The sequence below is a fragment of the Ursus arctos genome, unplaced genomic scaffold, assembly GCF_023065955.2.
Source record: "Ursus arctos isolate Adak ecotype North America unplaced genomic scaffold, UrsArc2.0 scaffold_1, whole genome shotgun sequence".
Lineage (NCBI taxonomy): Eukaryota > Metazoa > Chordata > Mammalia > Carnivora > Ursidae > Ursus > Ursus arctos.
This window is the reverse complement of record NW_026622763.1, coordinates 73,027,156-73,054,844: the sequence shown is the minus strand read 5'-3', so window position 1 is coordinate 73,054,844 and position 27,689 is coordinate 73,027,156. Positions and strand designations below refer to the sequence as shown.

General features: G+C 39.7%; 2 protein-coding genes across 6 annotated transcripts in view; one reads left to right on the top strand and one right to left on the bottom strand.

The window, feature by feature from the left end:
- HSPE1 (heat shock protein family E (Hsp10) member 1) overlaps positions 1-14,267 on the bottom strand; it is a 34,048-nt gene extending 19,781 nt beyond the window's left edge. The window contains exons 1-4 of one of the 4 annotated variants that reach the window (XM_026492259.4): positions 13,991-14,267; positions 13,215-13,379; positions 12,096-12,185; positions 10,233-11,832 (exon numbers count right to left, since the gene is read on the bottom strand). In XM_026492259.4, the coding sequence (XP_026348044.1) occupies positions 11,782-11,832; positions 12,096-12,185; positions 13,215-13,379; positions 13,991-13,993 (309 nt within the window). In that variant the 5' untranslated portion in view covers positions 13,994-14,267 and the 3' untranslated portion in view covers positions 10,233-11,781. Of the gene's footprint in view, positions 1-172; positions 221-597; positions 661-3,890; positions 11,833-12,095; positions 12,186-13,214; positions 13,380-13,990 lie in introns of those variants that run through there. The other 3 variants (XM_026492256.4, XM_026492257.4, XM_057303720.1) reach the window with 3 other exon arrangements.
- Positions 14,173-25,461, top strand: HSPD1 (heat shock protein family D (Hsp60) member 1). Of its 2 annotated transcripts, none has more exons than XM_044381319.3 (12): positions 14,173-14,426; positions 15,574-15,749; positions 16,969-17,221; positions 18,740-18,822; positions 19,359-19,454; positions 19,854-19,947; positions 20,214-20,382; positions 22,574-22,673; positions 23,229-23,474; positions 23,873-24,047; positions 24,556-24,734; positions 24,837-25,461. In XM_044381319.3, exons 2-12 carry the CDS (start codon positions 15,576-15,578, stop codon positions 24,987-24,989), a joined length of 1,722 nt encoding a protein of 573 aa, XP_044237254.1. In that variant the 5' UTR covers positions 14,173-14,426; positions 15,574-15,575; the 3' UTR covers positions 24,990-25,461. The 2 variants fall into 2 exon arrangements, with proteins under 2 accessions (XP_044237254.1, XP_026348040.1); XM_026492255.4 differs by lacking the exon at positions 14,173-14,426 and adding an exon at positions 14,489-14,644.
- Positions 25,462-27,689: the final 2,228 nt, after the last annotated feature.

Below are 27,689 nucleotides of genomic sequence, written 5' to 3'. Positions count from 1 at the left end.
CTTAAAGCAACTTTTAATAATTAGCTATAGAAACTATTTTTCCCCAGATTATAGATTTTATTCATTTTCGAAGAATTGCTACATTTTTTTTTTTTTAACTCCATCAGTATATAAAGAATGTGTAAGAGTCTCTTGAGGGGCTTTTCAAACCAAACATGCTACAGAAACCCACCTCCTTGATAATCATTTCTTTAGTGAGATACTTGATAGTGGCAACAACCTAAAGGGAGGCATAATGGTAACTTTTAGTAAATTTAGATACATGTTCTCAAGTGTTTAGCCACCAACTAAGTATGTTCTTTTTCCTACCTAATTATGTTATTCTAATTTAGCATTCAATTAACTTTGAATGAAATTCACTCTAAAATCAAATTTGGTACCCTAATTTGGTAGATATTAATAGATACTAAATGTACTTAAGCTTCATTGTAGTTTACTGTATCATCTTAAGCAAAATGGAGGATTGATAAAAGTTTTAAAAAGGCATTCTGTTATTTCCACGGATTCTGACTTGTGCTAAAAGATAAAGGAATATTTACACCAAGGGAGGCAAAATGCTTAGGTTATTGGAATTGCAAAACAAACTACAGTTATTACCTGCTGAACAGCTAGTGTACTGTCCATTTCATCAAAGGATTCATCAGGCCAATTATAGAAATCCTATAAAAAAAACCTCATTGTTAAAGCACAAAGTTACAAAAAAGCAACATTATTGTGATTAACTTCAATTTTTAATAAAGATGCAAAGTTACACTAGAGAAAAAAAGCTCTCATACTGTAAACAACAGGATTATCGGTGAATAAGGGAACTTTATTCAATGTCTTTAAATGAACACCAAGATTTTATTTAACTGAACTATAAGTTACATTTTTTTCAACCACAAAACCCTCAAATAGGGCTCCCATAAACTCTTCATGTATTACCTGAGGAGATAAATCACTTTTTTGTTTATGGTGGTTTAATATTTCTCAAAAAGGTAAGCTGAAAAAGAATCTCCAAGCACTGAATCAGTTTTTTACCGAAAGAGAACAGTTTGTGGTGAGGGGTGGGGGTAGTACTATTGTAGACAGACATTATAAATTTTTATTCCAATTCCAAATGGTGTTTTAAATTTCTAAATCAAAATATAAGCTCCATCAAAAAGTAGTCATCCAGCCTTCTTTTAAGGGCGATAGATAACTTTTGTGGATCAACTTACACTAGTTCTGAATTCCTCTATAGTTGGTCCAGTTCACAGGCATTCCCCTAAGTGATTAAATATCGTCCCACCTAACAGGTTTTTTCAGCAACATCTACCTATGTATCCTTAGCAGGCAGCACAATGCCTAACACGTTGGAGTCACCTGATAAACGTCTCTGGGCTATAACTGGGGGAAACAGTAGTAGTGAACCAATGATCTATAATTCTGTACCAATCAACACAGGTAAGTCTCCAAACATCTTAAGCAAACTGGACCAAACTGAGGAATTCAGGGTATGATACCACATGAATAAAAGTTTAAGAAATCCAAAGCATACTTATAGATATAAATGCATACATAGTAAAAGTATGAACAAAAGGAATGATAATCACCATCATTGGTTGGGAGGAGTGGGTAGAAGACAGAAGAATGTGATAAAGAGGGATTCATCTATATTAGTAATGTCTTAGTTATGAGGGTAGGTGATGGGTATGCCTTCTTAAATGTCTTAAATTTTTCGTATCTTTCTTTTTTATAGTTGCCCTCTATGAATGAAAATGAACTTATTTTAATATGTCAAGAAATAAAAACAACTTTCTGGAAATTGTTCTAAGATGTCTTTCCCTAGACATCATCTAAATATTATTGAAGACTAGTTTTTAAATTGTTCCTATGTAATTTATACTGAAACTTGTTTCTATCAATATGCTTTGACTATTCTTTTTAAAATAAAATATTTTGTTTTAAAAATATTAGAAAACAGGTGCCTGGGTGGCTCAGTTGTTAAAAATATTAGAAAACACATATAGGAATATCCAGAAAACATACAAAACTGTTAATTGGTAATCAAATGTTTTGTCTCATCACAACTGTCATATACTTTAGACACAAAAGGAACCACAAATCAGCTTAATGAACATTCTCATCTACTTCAGGGAATAGACATTTATTGAAAATCAACTATATGCCTATATCCCAATCTAACCAATTAAAAAAAAAGTAGGGAAAAAAAGTAGGAAAATATAGTTGTAAATAAATCATTTAGAACAGACCTATTTCACTGAAGGAAATTAGTGTGACAGACAAGGAACAGGAAAGAATGCTGCTTATGCAGTCTTTTTTCCTTTTCTTCTTTTTAATCCTGACCTCTCCTGTCAGGATTTAACAACCTTGATCTATGACAATGTGGAAAAAAGTAAAGGAGATATCTTTATGTGACTTATAACATAGGAAACAGATGCGTTACAATATTAACTTAAAATATTTTATAATCTTTCAAAATTAAGAACTGAGTAAATAAAAAATGGATGGTGATTCTCAGAATGTGAGTACAAAAGGCCAACCTCTGAATATAAAAATATAAAAGTTGATCACTTAAGAGAAACAATGTTTCCAAAGAATAAGAAGTTATCTGAGAAAAAAGTATTTATATAGAAAGTTTGGAAAAGGTAAAAAGAAACAATAATATATAAATTTCCAGCAATATGTCCATAAAATTGCCAGAAGTAACTGACAGCTAAATTTGACTCTATAATACAATGTTTAAGCTCAATACTCTACATTTCAGTCCAAAAAAAACAAAAACAAAAAACTTGTTAAAGAGAAAAAGTCACCAGTGAACTAAGAATCCAGAGACTATGTAACCTCGAGCAAAAGCAGTCGATTCTCTGGCCTTGTTTCCTCATCTGTAACATGGATCTAGCTAGGAAGGCGCGTGGATCTAAAGATATTCCCTTTCCAAAATTCTGTACAGGATATTAAAATCTAATCTCTGGCATATGGTCAGAGCTCCATAGTGTTTTCCTAGGTTCTCCCCTCCTCCCCACTTATATCACTTTTTCTTTAAAATTACACTTTAACACATCTCTTCTGATTTTAGAGCACATACTCAAGAGCAACGTACTTCAGCTGGTAGATTAATCACATCAAAACTAAATGCCTGTTTGATTTTTCTTTAGAATGTGAGGCATCCCATCTTTTGAAAACTCCCAGAATCAATACCTAAACTAACACCAACTCATCCCAAATACTGCCCTACTAAAAGTTGGTAAGATATTATCAGTTCATTCCTTGACTATGCCTCACATAATAACAAGGAATGACATCTAACCAGGGCAACCTGATGATGAAAACTTGCTGGGGCAAAGAACAGCTGCAGCGAGAAATGGTCAAGGCAAACTGCAGGAGGAGGATAAAGTAAATTATCGCCACCCGGATCCGGCTAGACAAGCTAGATGGCAGAAGCCGGGCAAGCACGTCACAAACCAGGTAGGAACCGGAAGCCAGAAAGAGGTTGGCTGTGTTTACACCCCCTCCCACCGTGGCGGCCCCGACCCTCATGAAACCCCCAGGGTCTCCACCTGGCGGGCCGCACCCCTCCGACGATGGTCAGCTGTAGTTCAGGGGACAGACGAAAACAAACAGTAGCTGCTGACAGTCTCTCAGCCCCGAATCTCGGCGGTCACCGCCAGCGGCTCCCACACACCCCTCATGCCCACCCTCAAGTCAGGGCTCCGCAGGCCTCGCGAGCCGCCGCCGCCTCAGCCAGACCCAGGGGCTGCGGCTCCGGAAGAGCAGGCCGGGCACGGGTGCCCCTGCCCGCCAGCTTACCGCCCCGGGCCCAACCTTCTCTCAGTGGCCGCCAGCTTCCAGGTGCGGCGCGGCTCGCCACCGAGAGTTCCCCGGCAGGAAAGGTGCATAGATCGTACCTGCGCCTTGGTGCCCGGCCTGTTCCGCCTCAGCACTGCCGTCCCCTCCGCCATGACCATAGTGCCAGAGTCTGGGCGGCTGGAGTCGATACCCGGATGTAGGGGAAGGCGGCCTGCGCGGGGCGGGGGGCGGGGGAGGCGGGACGGGGTGGAGCGGCGCTCTGAGTCCTGGCGCCAGGGAGGGGCGGTAACTGACGGATCAGCTGTAGCCCGCGCGGAGCAGGGCGGGAGGACCGGGAGGAGTCCCATAAAGAAAAGACTGGCGGAGGGAGGGACACGAAAGAAGGAACAGCCAACGACTCACACTCCGCGACGTGGAGGAAAGGAGAGACAAGGCAGCGGGGGCGGGGAGTGGCTTTGGGAAAACCGGCAGGCACCGAGTGCAGCTGCGGGAGTGAGGAAGGCCTGCGTAACACGTTGGTGCGTCTCCCTGGGCTTAAGTTAGTTGCGCTGAAAAGACGGAGCTTGCACAATGGTGACCGTTTTAGTAAACCCTTGTGCAAGCAGATACCCAGAGAAGCATAATTCTGTCTCCAAATCCGCCTAAACAGGCAAAGTGGAAAAACAGGCCAGCAGTCTGGGAAAATTCCTCAGACCCCAGCATGAAACCGACCCAATCTGAAAAAAACTAGGGCTCAGACCGTCAAATGATATTTCCACCATCCACTGACTTCAAAGCCAAGGACCTTTTCAATGACAAGTTTGTGTAGATAAAAGACTCAGAGGCTAATTATCTGAGAGAGCGTGGACATCTGGTATTCTGCGTTAGGCAGCAAAATTAGCTCGTATTTTTTGCAAGTCAGAAGCAGGAGGAGAAAATGAATGCCCCTTGACAGATGGTGGGAGCTGTACATCTTTACATGATTCTAAATTTCCTTTGTTGCATGTTTTAAGTGTTCTCTTAACGTTATGAAATCATGGGAGTTTTGGCAAACTTTTGTTTCCTGTTTAGAAACGTTAAAGCTTTGATCTGGGATGAGGGAGGTCATAGGATACCAGATGGGAAGCCAGCTCACAGGGTAAAAACTGCATATACTGGGGTGATTTCCAAAAGAAGAAAACATCAAATATCCCATCAAATACACCTAAAGTGTATTGAGAATGCCTGAGAGCTGTATCACAGACAGCCTCCAAAAATGGAGGGAGGAGTGGAAGAAAGGTTGGTTAAACTAGTGGGTGCAAAACTGAATAACTGTCAGAGACTTGGAACTTTGCTCAAAGGGGTTAGACAACAGGAAGCTGGTTTGCCTTTAAGATTCCTTCTTTCTGAAGATGTACAGACTGGTAATTTTTCCAGAGCAAGGAACTTAATTCCATCATTACCTCCTAGTATATCAAAAGATTTATTCATTCAACAAATACTTATTAAGCCCCACTATGTGTTCAGCACTGAGGTACAAAGTATGAAAAGGCCCAATCTTTAACCATAAATTGCTTAGAGTCTGGCAGTAGGGACAGATGTGCAATCACCAATTATCTTGCTAAATATGGTGAGAATCTAGGACAAGTGGCACCCAAATGTTGCCTTCCTAAGAGACATGGGGTGGGTCTGGGAAGAGTAGAGTCCTAGGTAGGTCTCTAAGTCTGTGAACAACTCTACCTCACTCCAAGGATTAAGTTAAAATTTCCCAGATTGTGTGGTAGTGTTCCTGATTTGCAAATATCAGTTACCTATAATTGAAGGGGCTCATCTTAATGTTCTCTTAAGCCCAGATTTGTTATATGATTTCACCTCATCTGAAAAAAACAAAAGAAAAAGTGAATAAGTAGGTATTAAATTCAGGAACAGAATAGGCATTCATCTCTGAAAAGTCTGATAAAGTTGCATTGTGATGTCAACTCTGGCCTTGTTCACAGGAAGAACCTTGTTCTTTAAAGTTGAAATGTTTCTAGCTTATAACCTTCACATTTTAATTCCTCTGTCAGTCTGCAGACTATGACCTCCAAACAAAAACAATTTTCTAACCTAATTGGGGAATGAGAGAGGGAAGGGAAGAAGAAAAGAAATAGAGCATAAGCACTAATAACAATTACATGTAAAAATGGGTTACTTGAACATTTTGGTTAAAGAAGGAATAGTCTTTTTAAAGGTATGGCCAAATGGAAAAAACTCTGGGCTGGGATTCAGAAAACCTAAATTCTCTTGCCTGTTTACTGTAAGACTCTGGATGAACTATCAAAAGTTTCTTTATTTGTGATGAAAATAATGCACAGCACTTGTTTCTGTCTACCTAATAGAGGATGAAAGCAAGTATAAAAGTGAATATTCCTGGGATATCTAGCTCAGTTGGTAGAGTGTGTGACTCTTGATCTTGAGGTGGTGAGTTCAAACCCCACATTGGGTGTACAGATTACTTAAAAATAAAATCTTAAAAAAAAAAAAGTAAATATTCCTCAACTTCTATTAAAGTTTTAGAAGAAAATATTTTATAAATCCAAAATATAAGTAATTTCAAAAATATCCTATATGAAATTCTCTTTGGGGAATGTTAAAATCCAAGTAAAATAGTGAATGCCCATTGTGTGTAGGGCAATAAGCAAATGCTGAGAAACACAAATAAATGTATATGCTCCTTTCCTCAAAGAGTTTAAAAAATGAATGGGGAATGGTGATATGTAGATTACTGTAGATGACTATACTACAAAGCAAAATGTTGGGGTGCCCTGGGTGGCTCAGTCAGTTGAGCATCTGATTCTTGATCTCAGCTCAGGTCTTGATTTCTCAGGGTCATGAGTTCAAGGCCTGCATTGGGATCCATGCTGGGTGTGGAGCCTAGCTGAAAAAAAAAAAAAAAAAAAAAAAAGCAAAAATGTCTTAGGTTTCTTACTTGCTGTCCATTCCCCTTCACACATGTTCTTTGCAAACATACTTTTATCTTGCTCAGTATCCATCTTTCCTTATATGACCAGGGAAGGGTAAACCCATCTCTAGCTGAGGTTTGAGTCCCTATTGGCCTAAGCCAAGGTTTGGTTAAATGGTAAGCATCTGACTCCATTTAGCCTAAAGAAATACAAAAGAATATCTGATGGAGACCTTTGGGGGAAGGTTTGGAGGAAGGGTTAGGGTTAGGGTTAGGGTTAGGAAAAAGGTTTTCTTGTTCTTGAGGAGATACCAAAAGAGATGGTCCTTTCTTTCTGACCATGACATTGCCAAGTTTGGGACTGCCTTAACTATGTTGGCTTGAAGGAAGCCAACCTAAGAGCAAAACTGACAACACTATGAATGATTCATGAAGTAGTCAAAATGTGCCTTAAAGTATGGGTAGCATTTCTGTGTGGCGATGCAGATTTCATCCCAGGCCAACCAAAGTTGAAGCAGCAGGGAAGTATAGGGAGGTATGTTCATAGTTGAACAAATTGAACAAATGACATATTAAAAAGATTTCAAACTTAGACAACTTTGACTACAGTTGAGTAAAATACCAAACTCCCATGGCACTTCACTTCTCTCTCTAGAATTCCAGAACATTTGACCAAATTGGTGATTGTAGTAGCCAGTTGCCAAGAGGGCTCCCAATGATTATTATATCCTGGTAGATATACTTTTTTATTTTTTTTAAGATTTTATTTATTTGAGAGCAAAAGCGAGAGCCAGAGAGCATGAGTGGGGGTGGTGAGCGAGCACAAGTAGGGTGAAGGGCAGAGGAAGAAGCAGACTCCCCACTGAGCAAGGAGCCTGATGTGGGGCTCGATCCCAGGACTCCAGGATTATGACCCAAGCTGAAGGCAGATGCTTAACCGACTGAGCCACCCAGGTGCTCTAGTATGTACACTTTAAAATATATATAATATATATATTTATATAATATTTATTTATATATTATATATTTATATATTATATTTAGTAATATATTCATATATATTTAGTAATATATATTATATATATATATTTTAATATATATATATTTAGTAATCTCTGCACCCAATGTGGGGCTCAAACTCATGACCCTGAGTTCAAGAATTGCATGCTCTTCCAACTGAACCAGCCAGGTGCCTCCCTGGTATGTACATTTTTGTGTGGTTCTCTTTCATACTAAATTAGGCTAACCTCAAATTTCAAGGTGGGGTAGTGGTGGTGGATAAAATGGATAATAAAGTTGATATAAGCTAATCGTTGGTTAAAAAAAGTCATATAGACCATACAGTAATAAATTATGGATTACTTACTTAAATGTTCAAAATTTAAAACACTACTAGAAGTGAGATTTGATTAGCTAGAAACAAAAACTGCACATCAAAGTAGGACAAATTTGACAAGTTCGTACCTCTAATATATAAAACCTTATGATCCATGTTGGTTGATGGTAATGCAAAATGGTGCAGTCACTATGGAAAACAGTCCATAGGTTCCCCAAAAATTAAAAATAGAAGGGCACTTGGCCAGCTCAGTTGGTGGAGCGTGCGACTCTTGATCTTGGGGTTGTGAGTTAGAGCCCTGTGTAGGTGCAGATTACTTAAAAAAAAAAAAAAAAAAAAATCTTAAAAAAAAATTAAAAATAGAACTACCATAGTTTTTTTTAAAGATCTTATTATTAGAGCGTGAGAAGGATGGGGCATGAGCATGGGGGAGGGGCAGAGGGAGGGGGAGAGGCAGACTCCCCGATAAGCAGGGAGCCTGATTTGGGCCTTGATCCCAGGACCCCAGGATCACAGCCTGAGCCGAAGGCAGATGCTTAATCATTTGAGCCACCCAGGCACCCCAGAACTACCAGAGTTCTATCTAGCAATCCCACTTCTGCGTATTTATCCAGAAAAACTGAAATCAAAATCTCTGAAAGACACTAGTACTTCCAAGTTAAATGCAGCACTATTCACAACAGCCAAGATGTAGAAACAATGTCCATCTACCAGAAGAATGGATAAAGGAAACATGGTATATACGTTCAGCTTTAAACAAGGAAATACTGCAATATGTGACATGAATAAACTCAGAGGACATTATAAATGAAATAGCCAAACACAGGATAAATACAGCATGATTCCACTTATGAGTTATCTAAAATAGTCACTCATAGAAGCAGAGTAGAACGGTAGTTGCCAGGGACTAGGGAGAGGGGGGAAACGGGGAACTGCTAATCAAGACAATGTTCCAGATAAGCAAGAGGAAAAAGTTCTATACAACACTGTGTCTATAATTAAAAATACATTGTATCGTATGCTTAAAAATCTGTTGAGGATAAATCTCATGTTGTGTTCTTCTAATAAAATAAAAATGAAATCTTGTAATTCCAACTTTTTAGATAAAAATTTTTGTAAAGCATACATTTTCTGGATAGGAGGGAAAACCATGTTAGTGGTAATACCCATACAACACAATAGTTTCCTGGTAATTTTATTCTCAATTTCCCCAATTTTTTGTGTAGAATAGTTTAAGGCACACTTTTTTAAAGATCTCGAGAGAGAGCTCGCAAGTGAGGGAGGGAGAGGGGCAGAGCGAGAATCTCAGACTCCATGCCATGCATGGAGCCCAATCTCACAACCCTGAGATCATGACCTGAGCCCAAATCAGGAATTGGACACTTAACTGACTGAGCCACCTACAGACCCCTTAAGGCACACTTTGAAGTCTGACAAACCTGAGTTCAATCCCAAGCTATGACTTAAAAGTGGTGTTACCTTCAGCCAGTTGTTCTTTCACCTATGAGGCAAGTAGTATCTGCCTCAGAGTTGCTATGATTACATGTCATTAAACAAGATTATATATTAAATGCTTAGAAGTGTGTGGCAAATGCTCAAAAAAGGTAGTATAACCACAAAAATTCCAGTTGGAATTTTGCCTATTTTACCTTCATTGTTTTTCTGTTAACCAAAAGATAAATGACAGCAGTGTATTATGAAAACATGTGGTTCCACACCCTCAATACCCTTTTTAGGCCCAAATTTCTCATGCCAAAATTCTTTTCCCTATTAGTTCCCAAGATAATCTCATAATCTAAAATTATTTCTTCAGCAATTCTGCTGGACAAGCATTATGGAACTACTTCTAGGTACAAAAAAAAAAAATTCCCCCATCCTTTTAATTTCAGAGATTATATAAATGGAGTCCTGAAATTTTAAATATATCAGGTAATTGTAAGGATGAACCAAGGTTTGGAAACCATTGCCTTAGATCTCAAAACTTATCTGCTTGGGTGTTTGAAAAACAGAACTGGAGAACATGGTCCCTGTACTGGTTGCCTAACTACGATTTACCAGCCACAGAGCCTTGAAGTTTCCTCATCTAGACTGAGTCAGTTTTCTCATTGGTAAACAGGGAAATCCATGCTTGACAAGGTTATAAAGAGCAAAGCAGATTATCTAGCTATGCCTCGGGGACAACAGGAAACTGATGACCCACTAGGGTGCTGTAAATCAAGCTTTTAATAATTCTCATAACTGAGGACGACAAAGATTAAGCCTTAGTATACCAAATGGCACTAACACATACATTAACATAAATACACACATGCTTTACTGATAAGGACATGACCGAAAGTTGAGACTTATTCCATGCCATTTATTTTTTTTTTTCCTAAAGATTTTGAGAGGGAAAGCACAAGCAGGGGGAGCAGCAGAGGGAGGGGGAGAAGCAGGCTCCTTGCTGAGCAGGGAGCCTGATGCAGGGCTCAACCCAAAGATCCTGGGATCACGACCTGAGCCAACAGCAGACGCTTAACTGACAGAGCCACCCAGGTGCCCACCATTTATAATTTCATCTAGATTTCAATTCTACAAGACAAATATAGGGCACACTTTTCTAAAAGCCATGATCAGACTTATTTATAGGTAACAAAAACTAGAAAATTTGACCAAGAATAGCTGGTCCGAGAGGCAAAGTTTAGGGGTTGGTAATCAAGTCTGGTGGAGGACTGTTTGGGTTTAAACCTTCTCCCCCTAGCTGCTATAGCTAAATCAAGCTATTTGTCCAGCTCTAACTCCGTTTCCTATTTGTTAAATTCAACAAATTATGAACTAGATACTCGTAACTACCACTCAGGTACTACCCATTCCTGATCAGAGTGGTTATCAACCAGGATTGAAATAATGTGTATCAAGTGCTTAGAATTCTGACAAAATAGCCACAAAGTTTTGGACAGCAGCATCTGGAGCTGAGACTGCCAAATCCTGGCTTTGCCACTTCCTACTGAGCGTGCTTGGTGATTACTCAACCAGTGTGTGTGCCTGACCTTCCTCATTTGCAAGATGAGCCTGACCATACCCTAGAGGGTTGTTGAAAGATTGAGAGAAGTGATATACACCAAGTACTCACAACAGTAGCCAGTGGATAGAAAATGCTCCTGAGATGTTAGCTGTAATCACTATCACACAGCACCTGGTATGTAAAAGGCATTCAACCAATGGTAGCTGTTAAACCTTCCATGGATTTTTGCAAAATAAATTTTGTAGTAATATCAAGTATTTAAAAACTGGACTTCACTAAGTTTTTCTAAAAACTTACAAGATGCTTAACACGATTCCATAAACGAAAAACTGATTACTTCAATATAAACTTGTTATACATAAGCTTAAAATACTACTTTTAAAAATGGAAATGTAAACCCATGTCTTTGTATCAGCATCAATAATCTATGTAATAAGTGAAATTCAATGTAAAAATTGGAAAGACTGTTTCTCAGAATTTTCTGCAGGTTACTTAAAACAAACAAAACAAAACACCAGAGAACCCTAAAACCATCTTAAATCACCAAATAAAGATTAACCACTCATTTATGCATTTTTTATTTGCTAATGTTTATATCAGTACACTTAAACTAAATTTTAGAGACACTGGATATCATTAGTTTGGATACCATTAGTTTATTATAAAAGAGACATGAAAATTATTTACATGATGAAAGATTTCACAACTTCACTGGAATGGGCAGTTTCACTTCATGCCATTTTAATGATTTCAGTCCACATACTTTCCGAGAATGTCACCATCTCTAAATAAGAAATAATCCTGCAAATAGAGAAAACATTAGTTAAGAAAATAATATTTAACTTTTTAAATAAAGATTTTATTTATTTGACAGAGAAAGAGAGCACAAGAAGGGGGAGCGGCAGAGGGAGAAGCAGGCTCCCCACTGAGCAGGGTGTCCAAAGTGGGACTCGATCCCAGGACCTTGGAATCATGACCTGAGCTGAAGGCAGCCCCCTAACCGACTGAGCCACCCAGGCCCCCCCACAAATATTTAACTTTTAAGAAATAATAAATTTACACACCTTGTCATCTAGAACTACTTTGGTGCCTCCATATTCTGGTAGAAGAACTTTATCTCCAACTTTCACACTAACTGGTTGAATCTCTCCACCCTTAAGAAAATAAGGATATTTATCAGTAAAACATCTAGTTCACCAAATATTTACACCTTTTATTAATTAAATATGCTCATTCAAATTAACTGTCAAAAAAGAATTTGGTGACCAAGTGATAGGATTTACACTATAATCACAGCTCTTTCCTCAAAAATATCACTGTAGAATTACACTTTGAAACAAATTGCATACATGAAGGCTTAAACTAAAACCCAATTTCAGAGTAAAGTTCAGAGTTATAATGGGAAATTAACTTAAGCTAACTTTTTAAATTGTTAAATATTAACAGAAACTCCAGACTACGTGAAATCAATCAGTTTTAAAAATCAGATATAGTGGTCATGTTTAACTTCTAATACACAAAAATTCAACAGGTATTTCCAGATTTTGGAACCTATACTTCTATCATGAGTCAATTTTCTTTCCATCAAAGTGCAAATTTAAGGAGAGAGACTGCAGCATAGTGCCCCTTCCCCAAAGGCTTCCTATTCCAGACTCCAGGATAGCTCTTTGCTAGAACTTTCTTACAAACAACTGGAACAATGCAATTAACGTATGTGACCCCAAAGTTATTTACTGTGTATTCTGGCTGACTTTGAGAGGTCTAATCAACTAATTGGAGAATGCCTGTAAGGCTAGGTCCAACCTGTTCCTTTCAGAAGTATACCACCTAAGGCCAAAAACAGTGAAAAGATTAGGGCAATTAAGGGTTAGAGGTTAAATTTCCCTTCAACTCCTATAAGCTCCCATGGATCATCCTTAAGCATTGTTTTTTGTTTTATCAAACATTTAAAATTTGAAGAAAACGCTGGTCATACTAGACTACCAAATGGTTATTGATTGAACTCTCCATCAACTTCATTCTACAATCATTTTCGTTGAAGGGGCAGATTTGACGTGACTGAATTAGGGAATGATCCTGAAGATAACACAAAGCTATTCAACAGACTACTTTTAATAAGCACCAAGGATTTCTTTTTTCCGCTCCACTTCACATGAAAATAGTTCCACTTTAGCCCCATTTACCTTTCCTTTAGAGCCCGATCCAACAGCTACTACTGTTGCTTGCAACACTTTTCCTTGAGATTTTTCTGGAAGCATAATACCTCCTTTGGTTACAGTTTCAGCAGCACTCCTTTCAACTAAAACTCGGTCAAAGAGGGGAAGAAACTTTCTAAACGCCTGCCCTGCCTGTAAGAACAGAAATGTTAAATTTGAAACAAAAGCAGTTATGTGATTACCTTCTAAGCGTTATACATCAAAAAGCACGTGTGGCTTTCAAAATTAACGCCAAAATTCAGATTATTCGTTCAAGAAAACCATCTGAATGTTTTGTTCTACATTTTGAGTTTAATTTCCCATTCCGTATGTTAGGGGTCGTTGTTGCGCCTCTGGTCAGCAATCAGACGAGCTTTAAGGGCAACCTTAGTTTTTATTTCAAGGTCAAATATTTTCCCTCCTCAGATTTCTCTGGAAAATTTCATCAAAAACAAACAATCCCTGCTCCTGGAGCCATGCTTTTCAAGATATTACACACCCACAAAGGCCTCGCAGACTTGGGTCTGCCGCAGCGCGTGCGTCCGGGTTCCCGCCCCCGGGCCCACAGGCGTGCGGGGCACACTCGTGCAGAGCCCTTGGCGGAGGAAAGGGTCGATGGGCCCTGGCCTCTCCAGGATTGTTGCTGACGCGCGAGTCACTCAGTGACCCCTACCCCTCCCGCTAAGCCCAAGGAGAAGCGCCAGGCTGTCCATGCGCTTCAGGCAGAGCCAGGCTTTCCGGCCTCCACCCCATGCGGGACTCACCATGACTCCGGCCGCTGCAGTTCGTACTCAGCTCTGGAGCTGCCGCCGCTGCAAGGAGACCCGCAGTCCGACCCGCGGGCCACGTGAACGTGGGAAAAGACCGCCTAGCGCGCAGGCGCGCTCGCTCCCGCCCCCCGCTCCTCCCCGCAAAAAGGGGTGGCCGCACTAGCGCGCGCTGCGATTCGTCCCGAGGTCTGTGCGCCCGCCACTGACGCGAGCACAGGGAGGCGGAAGAAAAGAGTTCTTTCTAGGCTTTTCTAGGCCGCCTGCCGAGGTGAAAGTACTAGCTCTCCGCCCCTCTCCCGGAAATGACGCGCTTTGAACCTTGACCCACAGAGAGTGCAGAGCTTCCCAGAAAGTTCTGGAACCGAGTGCAGCCCGGGAACTAGCCTAAGCCGGCCGGAGAGGGCTGAGCCCCGGGCCTGGCCCTGCTCGGGTAGGGAGGGGCGGAGCTGGCGCGTGGCGCGTGCCGATTGCCGGGCCCCGGCGGACGGGAAGGGGTGGGAGCCGCCCGCGCACGCGGTGCCGTGGGGCGGGGGGAAGGCGGCGGAGGGAGGGGACACGGGCTCTTTGCCGTGTGCGCCGTGCACTCTGTCCCTCACTCGTCTCCGACGGCCTTCCTCATCGTCTGCACGCTGTGCCGCTGCCCCGCAGGTACACGGCCGCCCCGCGCTTCCACCTCCGGGCGCCCGGGACCGCTGAGCCGGCCCTCTCCCCAGGCCCTGTGGTCCTGCCTGATTGGGCCGGCGGGCGAGAGCCAGGGCTTTCTTGCGGCGCCGCAGGCCCGGGCCGCCGGGCCAGGCCTCACGGGTCCATGTCCGTGCCCGTCACGTGCGGCGTGGATTGCTCGCCTGGGCAGGGCGCAGGAGGGAGGGCTTGCACGGGAGTTAGTGTGGAATCGGGGGAGTGAATAATTCACGTGGGCTTTCCGTTGCAACCCTGTCCTGGTCGACTGCAGGGGCGCTGGGGAGGGTGGTCTCAGCCGCCTTTGGCCCCCTGGACAGCTCTCCACCCTTGACCTTGCTGAGGGTGTCCTAATGGAAAGACACGTGGGGCCGGGCGGAGTGGGCCGGGCCGGAGCCCCCCAGCATCGCGGCCTTGCGGGCTGCTCTGATACAGTTGCCCCGAGTGGTTACATGAAGACAAATCTTGCTAAGCAGATTTTTGCACCGTCAGGAATGTTTTTTCTCCATTGGTTACTCTAGTTTATAGCCCACCCCTTTCCTGCAAACTTGGTTTTTTAGGAGGACATTTGGAGTGGATTTGCTCTCAAGGCTATTTTAGCGATGAAAGATTAACTCGTTTTTAACGGTTGGGGTAGGTAGCCTTGAGGAAGGAGATGGTGTGCTTTGTGCTAGTGCTCTAGTTAGGCTCGGGGACGGCCTCACGTGGGGACTTACGCAGGTAGCTGGCGTTCTGAACCTGTTCCCGTGGCCCGGGTTAGTGACTGGCAGAGGTCAATCCAACTCACACCTAACATTTCTTATTCTGGTGTGGTGTATGCATGTCATGTTTGCTGTAATACGCAGGGGTACTCCTAGTATGGATGTACTGCTAATCTGATTGTTTCCCCCCCTCCACAGAAATGCTTCGATTACCCGCAGTCCTTCGCCAAATTAGGCCAGTGTCCAGAGCACTGGCTCCTCATCTCACTCGGGCCTATGCCAAAGATGTAAAATTTGGTGCAGATGCCCGAGCCTTAATGCTTCAAGGTGTAGACCTTTTAGCCGATGCTGTAGCCGTTACTATGGGGCCAAAGGTATCAATGTTTTTATTTTGTTGTAATTTATAGTATTGTGAGTTAAGGAATAATATTTTAATACCATAGAGTCATACCGAGCTATCGAATAGTAAATACTTCAGTATCCATTGTTCAGAAACCCCAATATACCCATAAGAGTTCCTAGTTACTGCTTAATCTTTTTTTTTCTTTACTTACAGTGGTCTTAAAATTTAGACTGTTTCTTTAAAATTTGCGAAACTTTTTTTTTCTATAAAGTATGATGTAACAGAGTGGTAACTCACAGATGAAAGTGGATTCGCAACCGGAAGGTAGAATTGTTGGAAGGTAGACTTAATCATCTCGCTTGCCTACCTTTTAGATTTTTTTCCCAGTAGTTGGTACCATTGGTGGAAGTATGTAATTTATCTCCTATGGTACTTCCAAGTATGTGCTTGTAGGTGCTAGTTTTACTTAATGTTTTTACGTTGTCCATTCTGTTCCAAAGCACATTTAAAATTTTAAGTCTCATTTACCATAAAGAGGTTGGTGAGTGAGGGGTAACAATTTGAGAAGGCCTTTGAAGGTAATGAACAAGTGAAGTGATGCTTGATTTCAGGTTGACAGTTCCAGTATCGAAGTATTGATATATAAGTATTGATACATACTGTGTAAAATGTGGCATGCCTCACAAGTAGCAGCTTTGGTTCAAATCCAGAAGCTGCCAATGCTGTTTGCACCATGATTGGGATTTAACATTGAAGCAGCCCTCCCTGGAAGAGTGACTTGTACTTGCCTTGCTGTTGGTATTTTAGTAGGTAAATATTAAAGCCAGTTTAAAAGTAATTTTCACATTACTTTCAAAGATAGCGGGCACCGGACAAAACTTATCAATAAATTATGTGAAGAATATTCTGAAATTTCATTATGATCTACCATTTTGTTCTGGTTTACCTTATGTGGGTTTGCGGTGTTTTTGTTTTGTTTTAATGAGATGACATCTTTCAGTCTCTAGGATTTTTATCTTCCAAAAAATCTCATGCAGGGTTAAGCACCTGGCAACAGAAGAGGTCATTTTGTCTCTAAGCTAAGAACACTGATGAATTTGCCTTTGAGATTCATGTTGCAGATCTGATAAAAGTGACAATTTGTGTTGAGACTTTGAAGTAATTATCCTGTTATTCAAAACTGCTTGTTGTGTTTTAAGCTAAATAGCACTTAGAGTATGTATTCTGTCACATTTTTTTTTTCTCTGTAGGGAAGAACAGTGATTATTGAACAGAGTTGGGGAAGTCCCAAAGTAACAAAAGATGGTGTGACCGTAGCAAAGTCAATTGACTTAAAAGATAAATATAAAAATATTGGCGCTAAACTTGTTCAAGATGTTGCCAATAACACGAATGAAGAGGCTGGGGATGGCACCACAACTGCTACTGTCCTGGCACGCTCTATTGCCAAGGAAGGCTTTGAGAAGATTAGCAAAGGTGCTAATCCTGTGGAAATCAGAAGAGGTAGGAAAGTCTCTTCATTGTCACCAGTGTCTTGAAGTGTCTTAAAAAGTTGGTTCTTGTTTCACCTTTCTCTTAAAAAAAAATCTGCGTTTTCCCTCAGCAAATAGTGATTGGATACCTGGCTTAGGTGATCTGTACTACACTAGGTATTGAGGAGGGAAATATGACTGAGACATTCCTTTTTGTCCTCCTCTTCTCTGTCTGTGTCTTGAGTCCCCTAACCCCCCCCCCAACACATGAAGTTTATTGGAAGATACAGCATGTATTGTGTACCTTGAAAATAGTAAGCTTTTGGGGATTAGCACAGGGAGAGGTTACACAGTTTTGATATTTTACAAAGTAGGGCTAAACTAAGTCACCCAGGATGTCAAACTTTATGTGCTTAAGAGCACATAGTACATTAGTGGTCTTCGTTTTGTTTGTTATTGCTTGCTTTGGGGAACGAGCGCAATTTAAAGATCTCCTCTTAAGCATGAGCTTCATAGTGATACAGACTTAAGTCCAGTCACTGCCGTTTTTTAACTATGTACTAAAACTTGGTTTTTCCGTCTTGAAAATGTAATTGCTACTTATCTCTAGGGTATATTATTGTTCAAATTAGGAGACTTGGGAGTAAGGGGGGATGCTTTTAACAGTTTTGTCAGAATTGGCATCCCAGCACACTGATGTATCAGCATTTCATCTATTTCAGTGTTTGAGGTCCAGATCAATGTGTTACATTAAAAGCAGTTTGAGGGGCACCTGGGTGGCTCAGTTGGTTAAGCGTCTGGCTCTTGATTTTGGCTCAGGTCATGAGATCAAGCCCCACATCGGGCTCCGTGCTGGGCATGGAGCCTGCTTAAAATTCTCCCCCTGCTGTCCCCCCTGCTCTCTCACTCCTTCCCTCTTAAAAAAAAAAAAAAAAAAGCAGTGTGAGTGTAAATCATGGACAAGTATCAGTTGAGGTTATTATTTTCTCCAAGAAAATTGTTACTACAATCCGTTCTTTGGATTTTTTATTTGTTGAAGTTAAATTTCTCAAGAGAAGAGCCAGCACTAATCCCACTTGAACAAAAGTGGGTTCTCATAAATCCATGTTGTGATGCTGTTGACTTTTAAAACAAGTATTTTGCTTATAATTACATATTAGATGAGGAAATTTCAGATAATTAAAACCTGTGGGGGCATGTCATTCAGTTGAGAGAAGGGTTGAGTGACCCTGTTGGAAACGTGCAACATGATTGGATTGGGACTAGTTTACACAGAATGAGTTGAGTGGTGAGATTCTTGAAATTATACACCTTGGTTTTTTTCCTTAGTCCAGTTTTCACAATAATTTTGTCCTCTGAGCTTTCATTTATCTTTTAAAGTTCCTGTTTCAGTGCATGCCATTCAACTCCATGAGATTAGGAAGAGTGCTGGCAAAGAGGCATTGTACAGGCTATTAACACACTGAACTGTTTAACATAAATTGAAATTTTTACTTGACGAGGAACCATGAGAGAATGAGCATTGTAATGGCATTTATTCTTGAATCAGGTGTGATGTTAGCTGTTGATGCTGTAATTGCTGAACTTAAGAAGCAGTCTAAACCCGTGACAACCCCTGAAGAAATTGCTCAGGTAAGGATTTTTCATATTTTATGATAAATGTGATTTTACTTCATAGTCACATACCAGTGTCGGAATAATGATACCAACCAGTTACTGACATACTGCTAAATAATATTTGAAAATAATGCAATGACCATAACTAGAGTCTTAGTGGGCTATCACTTTAGTTCTACATGGCTGTGAGTAAAACTCATTTGTTTGTATGGAAAATGTTCTTCGGCCATTTATCAAAAGGTGCATAACTTTTTATCGTGTTAGAATATTGCCATTTTTTCCTGGGCGGGGGGAATCCTCCCTTTTTTAAAAAGAATAGTTGTATGTTTATTTCATATCTTTTAATAATAATGTAGCCAAATGATAAATTTTAAAAAAATTGAAAACAGAACCAACACTTGGTTAGGACTATTAGACCATGTCATCTTTGTCCATACTCTCCTCCCCCTGCCCCCCATGTATCAGTTTGGAAGTTACAGGAAAGGGAGGGGAGCTGACTGAGGATGCTGGCCTTATCTTTTTAACTTGGAAGAGTAACTGGATTGTTTTAGGTTGCTACGATTTCTGCAAATGGAGACAAAGAAATTGGCAACATCATTTCCGATGCAATGAAAAAGGTTGGAAGAAAGGGTGTCATCACAGTGAAGGCAAGTGTTCTTAATGATAGCTTGGAATGAATTGTCTGATGATCAAAACAGTTTTTAAATACAAAAATTTAAACTGTATGTTTCATATATTTGTTTCCTTTATGTGTAATGTTAGCATTTATGACACTGGAGTACTTAACTAAGTTTTGTGTGAGTTTTTAGCCTTTGCTGTCAGGAATGAGTCCATTCTAACTTAAATGATACTGTCTTCTGGATGTAAAAATAAAAAAATACACATTTTTAAATTTTTGCCGAATTGGAGTTGGATGCCTTAGGGTATTTGCATACTTATGCCTGGATCCCTTGTGATCAGTGGGGTCTCTTAGTCTGGTCTATCATTAGAATTTTTTGTTTCTTTAATGAAATTCATACAGTTAATTGTTTTTTTTTTTTTAATAGGATGGAAAAACACTAAATGATGAATTAGAAATTATTGAAGGCATGAAGTTTGATCGAGGTTATATTTCTCCATATTTTATTAATACATCAAAAGGTAAGAAGAAGTCAATAAATGAAATTTTTAAAAAAATACAGTTTGCCATATGTCAGACTGCAAGCATTTATCAGGTCATACTTTAAGAAAATAAATCTATATATTTCAAAAGTTACTGTAAAGAGAAATGAAAGGAAAATCATGAACTCATTAGTCACTTGAAATGTACTAAAACTGTGGTTTATAGCTTTTTCATTTAAATTGCAGCTGTTTTCAGAATATTGTTAATGTTTTAAGTTGTTTTGAAATGTTCTTTGTTTTTGCAGGTCAGAAATGTGAATTCCAAGATGCCTATGTTCTGTTGAGTGAAAAGAAAATTTCTAGTGTCCAGTCCATTGTACCTGCTCTTGAAATTGCCAATGCTCACCGTAAGCCCTTGGTCATAATTGCCGAAGATGTTGATGGAGAAGCTCTGAGTACACTTGTTTTGAATAGGTAATAGGCCATGGTATTTGGTTTACATTTCCAGATGTAAGGCAGTTTTTTGTATTGATGTGTGAAATCTCCATTATGTACCCACATTGAACCATTTGTGATAGTATCTAGTGATGTGTGTAATATAGGTGTACTTCATGAACTCTTGGTCGGTCTGGTTATAATGGTCCTTTCTTTTTGTGCAACTTTTTCATAACATAGCCTAATTTTGTATGTGGTTGTCTATTTTTTATTATAAATGTGTACGGTTGTTTTGAAGAAATGACTTTTTTTTCTGGAAAAATATTTTCACAATTTAATTTTGAATGGGAAGAAGTAAGTAAAATATTTTTTCAACTTTAGATCAAAGTGTATTTAGTTGTCAGTATGTCAATCTGTTAAAAGAAAATTTTTTTTTTTTTTAAAGATTTTATTTATTTATTCGACAGAGATAGAGACAGCCAGAGAGAGAGAATACAAGCAGGGGGAGTGGGAGAGGAAGAAGCAGGCTCATAGCAGAAGAGCCTGATGTGGGGCTCGATCCCATATGGCCGGGATCACGCCCTGAGCCGAAGGCAGACGCTTAACCGCTGTGCCACCCAGGCGCCCCTAAAAGAAAATTTTAATTAATGGTCTGAAGTAGAGAACTTGACACTCCATTTAAAATAAATTGAGGTCTATTCACTTAATTTTTTAAATCTATAATGTATTATTTTTGACTTTAACATAGGTAGTTAATGCTATAAACACAATTTTAAGGCATTATTGGGGTGCCTAGCTGGCTCAGTCAGAAGAACATATGACTCTTGATCTCAGGTTGTGAGTTTGAGTCCCACATGGGGTGTGGAGATTACTTATTTTTAAAAAGACGTTAAAAAAAAGAATATTAGGGCATTACTAAAGTATATATTCTTCCTACTCCTAGAATTGAGTTATCAGAAGTAATACTTTCCAATTCCATTATAACAGAAATGCACAAATGAAATAGTTATGTATGACAGATTGCATATCTTGACACAAAAGTGCCAAGTGAGTTGACTTATCCTGGAATGTTTGTTAGCTTAGATTTGCTTTTTGGGTTATGAAAAGCCTTATGAGATTGTGGGATTTGAAGCCAAAATAAAAAGCAGACAGTAGACCTACAGGGTTTCATTGAGCCATTTTACTGGTATCTGTAACATTGGATGGCTGATTTATTTGGCATACTATTGCAGTTTATCCCTCTGTTTTTTATTCAGCTTTTTAATAAAACAGACCCGCACTGTCCTGAATTTTAAATACTCTTTCACAATCTAGTCTCGAGTGGACTTTCCTTTGTATATTTCAGGTATTCATTATCTGATAAAATTGCAGGTGAGCATAATGCTATTATCAGCAATACTTATATTTGTAAAGGAACTGAATTAAGAACACTGTTGGCTCAAACTTTAGTAGTAACTTGATCTAATACTAAATAGAACCCATAGGGTAGGGGTAAATGCTTATTAGATCCCTAAATTTAATAATTAGTAACTCTTCTGATTTTCATAATCTATAAAATAGTTATCACTGTATTTTAACTTAAAAGTTTTTTTGCTTACATTAACATTTTCATTCTGGGTTCAGTTTAACTAGAAAGTAAGGTCAGCAGTTTGTGAAGAAGGTAATTAGATACTGGCAAACATGGATGAATGGAAAGTTGCTCTTTCATGTCTTAATTTGACCAAAAGTTGTTAGGAAGCAAAAACTTCTGAAAACTGTGGTTTCCAGGGGTGCCTGGTTGGCTCAGTCAGATATGAGTCTGCCGTTGGCTCATGTCATAGTCCCAGGATCCTGGGATTGAGTCCCGCTTTGGGCTCCCTGCTCAGCGGGGAGCCTCCTTCTCCTTTTCCCTCTGTGCCCCCCTTCATGCCCTTTCTCACTCTCTGAAATCTTTTTAAAATTTTTAAAAAAATAATAGATTTTATTTATTTATTTGAGAGAGAGCACACACAAGCAGGGCAGAGAGGCAGAGGGAGGGAGAAGCAGGCTTCCCGTTCAGCATGATATGGAACTCGATCCGAGATCATGACCTGAGCCGAAGGCAGATGCTTAACCGACTGAGCCACCCAGGCACCCATAACTAAAATCTTGAGAAAACAAAGTGGCTTCCTAAGTAATCTTAGAACTTAAGAAGTAGACAGCGTTTTTAATAAATTTAAATCTCATTCTTATTAATAACTGTTCTTAACAGGCTAAAAGTTGGTCTTCAGGTTGTGGCAGTCAAAGCTCCAGGTTTTGGTGACAATAGAAAGAACCAGCTTAAAGACATGGCTATTGCTACTGGTGGTGCAGTAAGTAAATATATGTGATGTTGGTTTGCTGAATGTTTTATATTTCCAGGCCTAAGATTTATAGGTAGATTTAATTATTTTTCACAGTCAGATACTACTGTTTGAACTATTTACTTAATCTGTGTTTCTGTTGGATGTCTGTGAGGTGAAGGTTCGATTAAATAGTGCTAAGTTCCCTTCTCTAACTTGCCATGAGTCTAGCCTAAGAATAGGGTTATTTAACCAATCTGTTTTCAAGAATACAGTAGAAAAAGACCTAGGACTTAAGAGTTTAGGTCTAAGGTCTAGTTCTGGCTCTACCAGAAGTGACCTTGGAGGAGCTGAGTTTCTACTTACTCAAATAAAGAATACTGAGGATTAAGTGAGAAGTGGGAAATGCAGTGACAAACTTGATCAAGTCTTATCTGGACTAGCAATTATCTTGAAATCTCAAATTTCAAAGAAATACAGTATTATGTTTCTCTCATCAAAACACCCACACGATATATTATTGATAAACTTGGTATGATGAAAAACTAACCTGCAACTGGTTCATTTTTAAATGTTTTTGTGTAGGTATTTGGGGAAGAAGGATTGACTCTAAATCTCGAAGATGTTCAGCCTCACGACTTAGGAAAAGTTGGAGAGGTCATTGTGACCAAAGATGATGCCATGCTCTTAAAGGGAAAAGGTGACAAGGCTCAAATTGAAAAACGTATTCAAGAAATCATTGAGCAGTTAGATATCACAACTAGTGAATATGAGAAGGAAAAGCTGAATGAACGTCTGGCAAAACTCTCAGATGGAGTAGCTGTGTTGAAGGTAAGATCCATTGTTGTAAATGAGCTTCTTGGGTTCTGAGCCCAAGAATGATTTTGCTTCTGTGGTATTCCCTAATAGTGTTGTATAACCAAAATGTTTTAGGAAATGGAGTATATTTATATAAAATTTCTTCGTTGGAATAGTCTCCTTCCTTAAAACCAGACTTGGGAGTGTTGCTGTGGAAAAAGGTGTTTTATTAATGATCACTTCGGTATTGGACTCATGGGATACTGCACTCACCCTATTAGCTATTGAATCATGCAGTCACTTTTAACAAAATAGGCAACCTTTTTTTTACATTTTTTTTTAAAGTAAACCCAGTGCTTTTTAGTGACTCTTGCCAGTCAGCATCTTGAATGGGAGAAGCCCATACCAACTGGAATTCTTCTAATCTTTAGGTTGGTGGGACAAGTGATGTTGAAGTGAATGAAAAGAAAGACAGAGTTACAGATGCCCTCAATGCGACACGAGCTGCTGTTGAAGAAGGCATTGTTCTGGGAGGGGGTTGTGCCCTGCTTCGGTGCATTCCAGCCTTGGATTCACTAACTCCAGCTAATGAAGATCAAAAAATTGGTAAAATTGCCTTACAAAGGAGTTAATTTGGAGCCTGACTTTATTTTTTAAAGTCTTTTTTGTTTTTTTAAGACTTTATTTATTTGAGGGAGAGAGGGAGAGGCAGCATGAAAGGGAAGGAGAGGGAGAAGCAGACTCCCCGCTAAGCAGGGAGCCCGACTCGAGGCTCGATCCCAGGACCCTGGGATCATGACCTGAGCCGAAGGCAGACGCTTAACAGACTGAGCCACCCAGGCGCCCTTGCAGCCTGATTTTAGTCTGTTAGAATATTGTTGCTGCCCATTAAATAGAACAAAAATCACAAAGCAGTTTCCATAATAACAAAGATAGAATAGCACTGATAGTCAGCGAATAGGTGAAAGATGCAGTCATGTCTTTCAGGGGGAATGATTTGACCTGTGGAATTTCCCAGTTGGGGTTTTCCTGTATCAATAATCTCACAAATAAAACTGTGTTGTAATTTTTACAAAAGAATGAAACTAAATTTGCTAAAATTTGTTGTCTTTAGGTATAGAAATTATTAAGAGAACACTCAAAATCCCTGCAATGACCATTGCTAAGAATGCAGGTGTTGAAGGATCGTTGATAGTTGAGAAAATTATGCAGAGTTCCTCAGAAATTGGTTATGATGCTATGCTTGGAGATTTTGTGAATATGGTGGAAAAAGGAATCATTGATCCAACTAAGGTAAATAGTTGACCATTTTCTAAAAATTCAAGAACTCTTCATTAAGTCTTTTTCATTTTTCACTAAGAAAAACGGTAATATTTTATTAAACTTTTTACTTAGGTTGTAAGAACTGCTTTATTGGATGCTGCTGGAGTGGCCTCTCTGTTAACTACAGCAGAAGTTGTAGTCACCGAAATTCCTAAAGAAGAGAAGGACCCAGGAATGGGCGGAATGGGTGGAATGGGAGGTGGTATGGGAGGTGGCATGTTCTGATTCCTAGAATAGTGCTTTACCATTATTAATGAACTGTGAGAGGAAGCTTAAGGCTGTACTCCTCAACCATAACTTCAGAGAAGTCAGTTGAAGGAAATGACTGAAGAAAAGGCTGGCTGATGTTAAGAAAATCACTATAACCATCAGTTACTGGTTTCAGTTGACAACATATAATGGTTTACTGCTGTCATTGTCCATGCCTACAGATAATTTATTTTGTATTTTTGAATAAAAAGACATTTGTACATTCCTGATAAATGAGTGCAAGAGCCATGTACCAATGTACTGCTTTCAACTTAATCACTGAGGCATTTTTACTACTATTCTGTTAAAATCAGGATTTTAGTGTTTGCCATCACCAGATGAAAAGTTAAGCAGCCTTTCTGTGGAGAGTAAGAATAATTGTGTACAAAGTAGAGAAATATCCAATTATGTGACAACCTTTGTGTAATAAAAATTTGTTTAAAGTTAATCGTGTTAGCCTTTCCATGATGTAGAAGAGAAATGAAAGCCAACAGATGAGGAGGGGTAGGGTTTGGCACAAGTGTGTTAAACATTATTCCACCTGCAGTATTCTTCTGTTTTCTTTCTAAAGACAATTAAATTACTACAAAGGTAATGGAAAGTTTTAAAGGTGACAACTCATTCCTGTGGGGACAGTATTTGATGTGCTGGTGTATCGTCATAAAGAAAGGGGCACTCTGTCATTTCTTGTGGAGGTATAGAGATACTTCAGAGCCTCTGCATAATAAGAAATGGATTCCTGGGACGACTTGCATGAAGAGCATGCAACTCTTGATCTTTCGTTTGTGAGTTTGAGCCCCACATTGCGTGCAGAGATTACAAGAAAAAAAACATGGATTCCTGTTAGGTGAGAAGGGCAGGGTTTGTGGTAGGAATATACTTCAGTGGAAAGGAGAGAGGTGTGCCATTCAAGCATAATGAGGAAGGGCGTCCTTAGGTTCAGCCCAGTGTCTTCACCTTTATTAAGAATTTAAAGCAGATTTCTGGCTCAATGTTCTTTGTCTTTATTAGAAAGGAAGCAGAATGGAAATGTGCCTTATTTTTAAAACTACGTGAGTGTTTGCATGTGGGGCAGGATGATTTATAAGACATAATTGCTTTCTAGATTTACTACGTTATAAATTAAAGGCACAAGATTTTGTTTAACAACCTATAAGTTCTTGCTTTCACCTGTGCCAAAAGACCTAGTCTGCTCCTCAGTTTGGCCTTGGGGCTGCTGCCCAGAGACTGGCATAAGCTAGGCATTGAGGCAAATGCCCTTGTGTACAAAGCTTGGACAGAACTAGAAGGAAATATAAAGTCCATCACAGATCCAAAGCCAGAGTCACTTGAAATCTGCACCTAGAAATACCTGTGCTTTGGTTGGATTAAAAACTGACAACAGATTAAAGGGGACTAAGTAAAAGGCATTTTAAATGAACAAAATGTGCCTAGAATGTAGTTTTGGCTCTAGAAGTAGCAAAAGGCAAACCAGTATCAAAAGAAACCCTAGAGAGGGGCGCCTGGGTGGCACAGCGGTTAAGCGTCTGCCTTCGGCTCAGGGCGTGATCCCGGCGTTACGGGATCGAGCCCCACATCAGGCTCCTCCGCTATGAGCCTGCTTCTTCCTCTCTCACTCCCCCTGCTTGTGTTCCCTCTCTCGCTGGCTGTCTCTATCTCTGTCGAATAAATAAATAAACTCTTTAAAAAAAAAAAAACCCTAGAGAAAGTGTTTATAATTATCTTAAAGGTGAAGCTAGGTGATGACAAGAAAAGGTAAGAGATGAAAAACACCTGGACCTGAAAAGATTGTTAAATTAGAGCATGACCAGCCTAAGGAGATGAGCAGAGAAAAAAATCAGTGTTAGTGCTAGACACTGAACTAAATACTTGTATTAACTCTCAACAGTCTTGGATTAGGGACTCCTTACTAAACCTATACCACACTTAGTGTAAGTAGGCTGTGAAAGGTTAAGTAGCTTATACAAAGTCTCCAAGCTATTAAGTGGTAGACCTCAGATTTGAACCTGGATTTGAAGAGCTTACACTCTTAAACCAAAGAGCCAGCCTCAAATGAACCCTTAAGCCAGGATCTAGGCAATTGTAAAACTGTTTGAAAACTGTAGCCAGAGAAATCATTTGAGAAATTATATTTTCTGTCACTAACCTTACAGAATGCCAGCAGCTAGGCATTATTTCTACTCCTCCCTCGCCCCACCCCTATATTTCTCTAGGACAAGAGATAGAACCATGTAGAAAAACAGAAAAGACTTCCAGATTCTGCCATTAAAGAGTCCCTCCAATGAAAAGGCTGGCTCACCTACTCACTGTACAGTGAAACTCACTAGTCCGTATGCCCTACCTTAATGCCAGTAAGCTTTTTAGTCCCTTGCTTTCAAATATTAATGGACAAACAAGAACCATCAGACAAGCCTAAACATGAAGAATAGCAAAAGCCATTAGGGATCTAGGGGAAGCTTAAAAAATACTAACTTGAGATACTGTTGCCATAAACCAAGGAAGCCATAACAAAAAGGAACAATTAGAAAACATTCTTGGAAATTAAAACTATGGCCAATATAAAGTTAACAGAAGGGCTGGAAAACAGAATTGAGGAAATCTAAAAGGTAGAACAAAAACATGGAAAATTGATAAAAATTTAATAAGAGGTCAACTATCTAATTAGGAATAACTGAC

What these genes read in the sequence shown, in the direction of transcription:
- HSPD1 (XM_044381319.3), top strand. Translation starts at nt 15,576, where the DNA reads ATGCTTCGATTACCCGCAGTCCTTCGCCAAATTAGGCCAGTGTCCAGA. An exon ending in CCCCTGAAGAAATTGCTCAG is followed by an intron (nt 18,823 to 19,358) that starts GTAAGGATTTTT and finishes GGATTGTTTTAG; the next exon opens with GTTGCTACGATTTCTGCAAA. An exon ending in TTTTATTAATACATCAAAAG is followed by an intron (nt 19,948 to 20,213) that starts GTAAGAAGAAGT and finishes TTGTTTTTGCAG; the next exon opens with GTCAGAAATGTGAATTCCAA.